A 4,775-nucleotide genomic window follows, 5' to 3' on the forward strand; every position below is an offset into this window, starting at 1 on the left:
ACGTGGGATATAGTCATATGGCAAAGAAATCACGAGAATCTAAATTAGAATCTTATATATGGAAGCTTTATACACGCATCATTGTGTTCTAAGTTAATTTATTAAACTTCAATCTCCATATTAAGGAATAAATAGTTTTCATCTTATTTCCTTTAGTACTCAAATCCTTCTTACTTCATACGCTACAATGAATATTAATATATCGGCCTCAAACTTTTCTAAGAGAAGATCATTGAGGAAAGACCCGTGGCACAAGGGAAAGCTGTGGACTAAGTCTATTCCAACAACTTTATATTTCACTTTCTCCACTGAACACTAAAGCATATTTGTATTATATGTATGAGATATTTCACTAGTCTTTTGTGGCCAACTGACATGATTACACAAAATAAGTAATTAATATTGATTCATTCTGAGCTCTCTTTCTACGAAATTGGTTATGAATGCACCAAGCAACGTGCAGTGTGTCGACAATTGGGTTTTCACTTTTATATTTCCATATCTTTTAATACCAAAAGAAGGGCTATAAAGGCTATTTGTCGGTTTAATGCCACATGTATCTCCGTCCTCAAAGACAACTTCTTGTGTTAATCTTAATTTATTCAACGACTTATTAAAATACATGTGAAAGAGTGAAGCCTAAAAAACATAGGTGGAAAATTTTTGTCCCGTCGAATGACATGTCTTCTCAGAATCGAGAACTTTATTTAAAGCTTAGTTGTGATTATTCTTGCCGTTGACATTAACTCAGGGAATTGTTTTCTCACCTTTCCGTATATTATTTCAATCAACTTCCGCTGTGCTGATGTAATTCGTGTTATGTGCTTGAATTGGTGTACCACAAAAAAATTGTTAAAATCAGCTTATTTTATATTCTAATGAGTTATTTTTTAATTTTAAAGTATATTATATTTGAGTATACTCAACGTTAATCGAAACAAAGGGTTAACTAGAGTTGCATTGATACAAAATCTGTTTTTTGATAAAACAAAGATGAACAAAAAAAATAAATTGTTACGCAGTAATTGGTTGGATCTCATACATGAGAATAAGAAAAACGTACAACACTACTTTCGAGCTTTGGAGAAATATGTAGAAGTACACAGCCCTAAAAGGTTAGGTTTCATCTTCACATATGTCAAAAGTCGTTAGAGAAACTTTAATTACGTGTATGATAATTTTAATTATTTGGCTTTAAACATATCTTTGTTGGAACACACAAGTTATGAGGTTTTTTTTAATAAAAAATGTAGATACAATTTTTAATTGTTTTTGTGTTATTTTTTATTTAAAATTAAAATTTTATCTTGATATAATATGATAATTTTAATAAATAATATTTATTGAAATGAGACCCTAACTAAAAGAAGTGCACAAAATACGTTAAAAAAACTATATAAGTTTTATCATTTTCTTGAGCCACCATTTAATTACCATAACAAAGATTTAGTTCTATTTTGTGTGATATTAAAAACCCAACCAAAGACACTAATAAAATACTTTTATTTACCAATAAGAAAAATTATTAAATATTAAAATAATTTTTATTAGTATAGTCTTTGTCTAGCATAAAATAAATTGTTATTGTAAAATTAAAAGTTTATTTGAACAAGTAATACATTATATTTACATTTTATATATTAATAGTATATACTTACGTTTTTACTAAAAAGAATTATTAATAGTATAATATACAGCTTAGTGTATTAACTGAATTATTTTTCTTAGGCTAGGTTCAAACACAAAGCACTGAGTTCCATGAGATAATTCTCCCCTATGTTCACTAAGTGAAATGAGAAAAGGTTAATGGAATGAGAAAGGATTAATGGAGTAAAATGATAAACGTACTAATTAATTTACAGACAGTTAACAGAAATTTGTATTTCATTAAAATTGAGTGTATTTTACTTTTATTTTATTTTATTTTTTGTATAAAATCTTAAAATGATACTTTTTTTAATAAATATAAAGAGAAGTAGATTTTAGTTTCAGATGCAACGATTATGAATTATTTTTGTTTGTTTATCACAAAGTTCTCAAATAGCTCACGTATAATAATCTAAGATGTCTCAATTAATTGTAAGGATGGAAATGGGCCGATAGGTCTTAATTTAATTCAACTTATTTCTGAAACCTAGTTCATGTTTGAAATATTTATTTAACATTTTTTTTTTGGTTAAGATCTGATTTAACATGTTAAAATCCTGATCCAACCCTATCTACAAATCATTTAAAGGTCTAAGTTTTTCTACAATCGATCCAATAGATATTAACCTTTAAATATGTCAACAAGAATACAGTTTAAATTTATTACTACAAAAATGTAATTCAATAATAATATACTATTTGTGATTACTCAAATAGGTTAGTTCATCATGCTTAAGAGACTTTTCAATGGCCTAAAAAGCCTTATTTTTATAACTAAAGGTATATTTCAATAAATAGTTTAATTAAAAATATATTTAACAAATTTTAATTAAATGAGAGTTTATTCAGTTTACTATTAAGTTGATTAAAATATTTTAAAAAGATCCTATTTAAATAAGTTTATCTATAGAGTTTATTATTTTTTTAAAATCATAAAAAGGTCGCCAGCTACTTTTTATACGTCCAACTACATAAGTTTTTCAAATTACTCTCCCTGAATAGATGTGATCTTCTAAAATGTCCTTTACATTGATTTTTAAAAAGTTTCATTTTAACTTATTTAGTATTTTTTTTATTTTTTACATTTCAGCAATTTTGCTTTGTCTACATTTTTATCCTTAAAATAAATATTTATTTATTTATTATAGTAATGATGACTCCAAAACCACACACACAAAAAATTGTTAATATAATAGATAAAAAATTTAATTAAAATTTAATTAATAACTTTTTAAAAAATTTAAATTTCTTAATTCATAAAAAAAAAATTAATGTCAAATGACACGGAATGAAAGTAATAAGTTGCTTAGGTTTAGTCGAGCCTAGGTAATATATTACCATATTTCTTTTATAATAATTCAAGCCAATTCATATAATTTAGGGAAAGAGACATTATGTAGACATTTTATTACTATATTATTTTTATATGAATAAGTTATGAGTTCCTCATTCTTTGTATAGGTGTCGTTAAATTAAAATATTCCTTTTATAAATAATATAAGTATACTTATATTATTATTTTTATTTTAATAAATTAACAAACTAAATATTTTGTTCATATTAAATACCACTAATTTTAAATATAAAATATTTAAAATTAATAAATACATTATAAAAATTTTAATTCAAAATTTTAATTAAATTAAAAAGTAAATGGTCAATACAAAAAAGTTCTGACATAATGAAGAAAATAGAATAACTCCAAAAAAATTAATATTTAAAATAATTCTTAAAAATATTCTCTTTTAAGAGTGAAAACTTAAATTTATTACGCAGGGGTAGATTGTTGTTGATAATTTTTTTTCTTATCTTTATTAGGGATCAGGATCTTTTACGGTTATTCTAAGTGCAAGAACTATTGTTCTTTGAATTAGTTTTTATATTAAAATAACAAATGAAAAGGGGTGTTAAAAGAAGTGTATCTCTCGTTCAGTTTCAAATTGAACTGCAGGAGATTCGGTTCCACAAAATAATGTCCATAAAGTTTATCCTTGGGTGGCTTCCTCCTCTGGTTTTGCAACCCAATATATATCCCTCATATTTTCGATGTTGTTTCTCTGATATTGACGATTTTATCAGTTATCAAATAAGCAGTGGTACCATTTTGGTAGGTTAGTGTAAATGAAAGTGTAATAAGGAGCATTTTAATAAACACAAGGGTCTGAGTTCTGACATTAATCATACTGAACACTTTGAATTCAGTTTACTTAGTCCTTTTGCTTTCTTGCCATACATATAACTGCTTATGTCTACTAATTTGTTAAACAATATATATGTTACTTATGACTGGGTCGACATCATAAGATTGTAATACGCTAACCTCATAGGGTACTAACGATAAACACACAACATTTGTACGCATATTATGGATTATGGCTATGGTGCTCTTGGAGTGTGACGACCATTAGCCCCAGAAGGTGGGTAGTCGTTGAGTTCCAAGCCCATCCTCGCAGCCATAATTGGCTCCTCCCTGTGCCACTTTATCCCAGTGATAACCTGCATATGCATCATTTGTGACAAGCATTAGGCAAATTAAATAATTGATTAATTAGCAATATAACTTAGGGCATCAAATTTGTATATACCTTGTGCTTGTGAAGGTTGTCTAGTGCAAGATGAACTTGGGCATCTTGCATAAGGCTTTTAGTTCCTGTTAATGAAAATAATCAAGAAGATGAGCAACAAGAACTACATCTCTCCACAGGAATAAATTTGGAAATATATATGGTAGTAGATTTTAAGTACTTGTAATTGGGACTGCTGTATAGCATGCAAGATGAGAAAGTCCTAAAATAATCACAAAGGGGAGGAGAAAGAGAGTTCCTTTCATTCTTGTAATGGACTTCTAACGTCAAGCTCCTGGTTTTGTGTGTTACTTCACATGCACTGGTTCTCAATTTATATGTAGATGTAGACTAGATTTTTCTAGAATTTTATTTTTAGTATCTAAAGTGGATATATTATGGAGGGGATTAATGCGTTTCTACTCTTTGCAAAGCTTTCATCAGCTAATATTGGGGTGAGGGGGCCGGGACTATACTGTTCGGTGGACATGAAATTATAAAATATTTTAATTCAAAATGGTAACAAAAAGATGGAGCACACAATGAAAGTGGATGATGACCAAA

The 4,775-nt window shown here is 27.4% G+C and overlaps 1 protein-coding gene across 1 annotated transcript; it reads right to left on the reverse strand.

Annotated features, from left to right (window-relative positions):
- Nucleotides 1-3,900: 3,900 nt before the first annotated feature.
- On the reverse strand, nt 3,901-4,513 carry LOC113853256. Its single transcript, XM_027483780.1, has 3 exons — nt 4,393-4,513; nt 4,233-4,297; nt 3,901-4,143 (listed from the first exon to the last, which is right to left on the reverse strand). Exons 1-3 carry the CDS (start codon nt 4,475-4,477, stop codon nt 4,024-4,026), a joined length of 270 nt encoding a protein of 89 aa, XP_027339581.1. The 5' UTR covers nt 4,478-4,513; the 3' UTR covers nt 3,901-4,023.
- Nucleotides 4,514-4,775: the final 262 nt, after the last annotated feature.

Source organism: Abrus precatorius, unplaced genomic scaffold (genome assembly GCF_003935025.1).
Source record: "Abrus precatorius isolate BTA unplaced genomic scaffold, Abrus_2018 Scaffold10, whole genome shotgun sequence".
Lineage (NCBI taxonomy): Eukaryota > Viridiplantae > Streptophyta > Magnoliopsida > Fabales > Fabaceae > Abrus > Abrus precatorius.

Bases quoted from the DNA above. Each gene is read 5' to 3' on its own strand.
- LOC113853256 (XM_027483780.1), bottom strand. From the start codon at position 4,477: ATGAAAGGAACTCTCTTTCTCCTCCCCTTTGTGATTATTTTAGGACTT. The intron at 4,298-4,392 runs GTACTTAAAATC...TTTCATTAACAG, and splicing joins TACAGCAGTCCCAATTACAA to GAACTAAAAGCCTTATGCAA. The intron at 4,144-4,232 runs GTATATACAAAT...ATGCATATGCAG, and splicing joins ACAACCTTCACAAGCACAAG to GTTATCACTGGGATAAAGTG.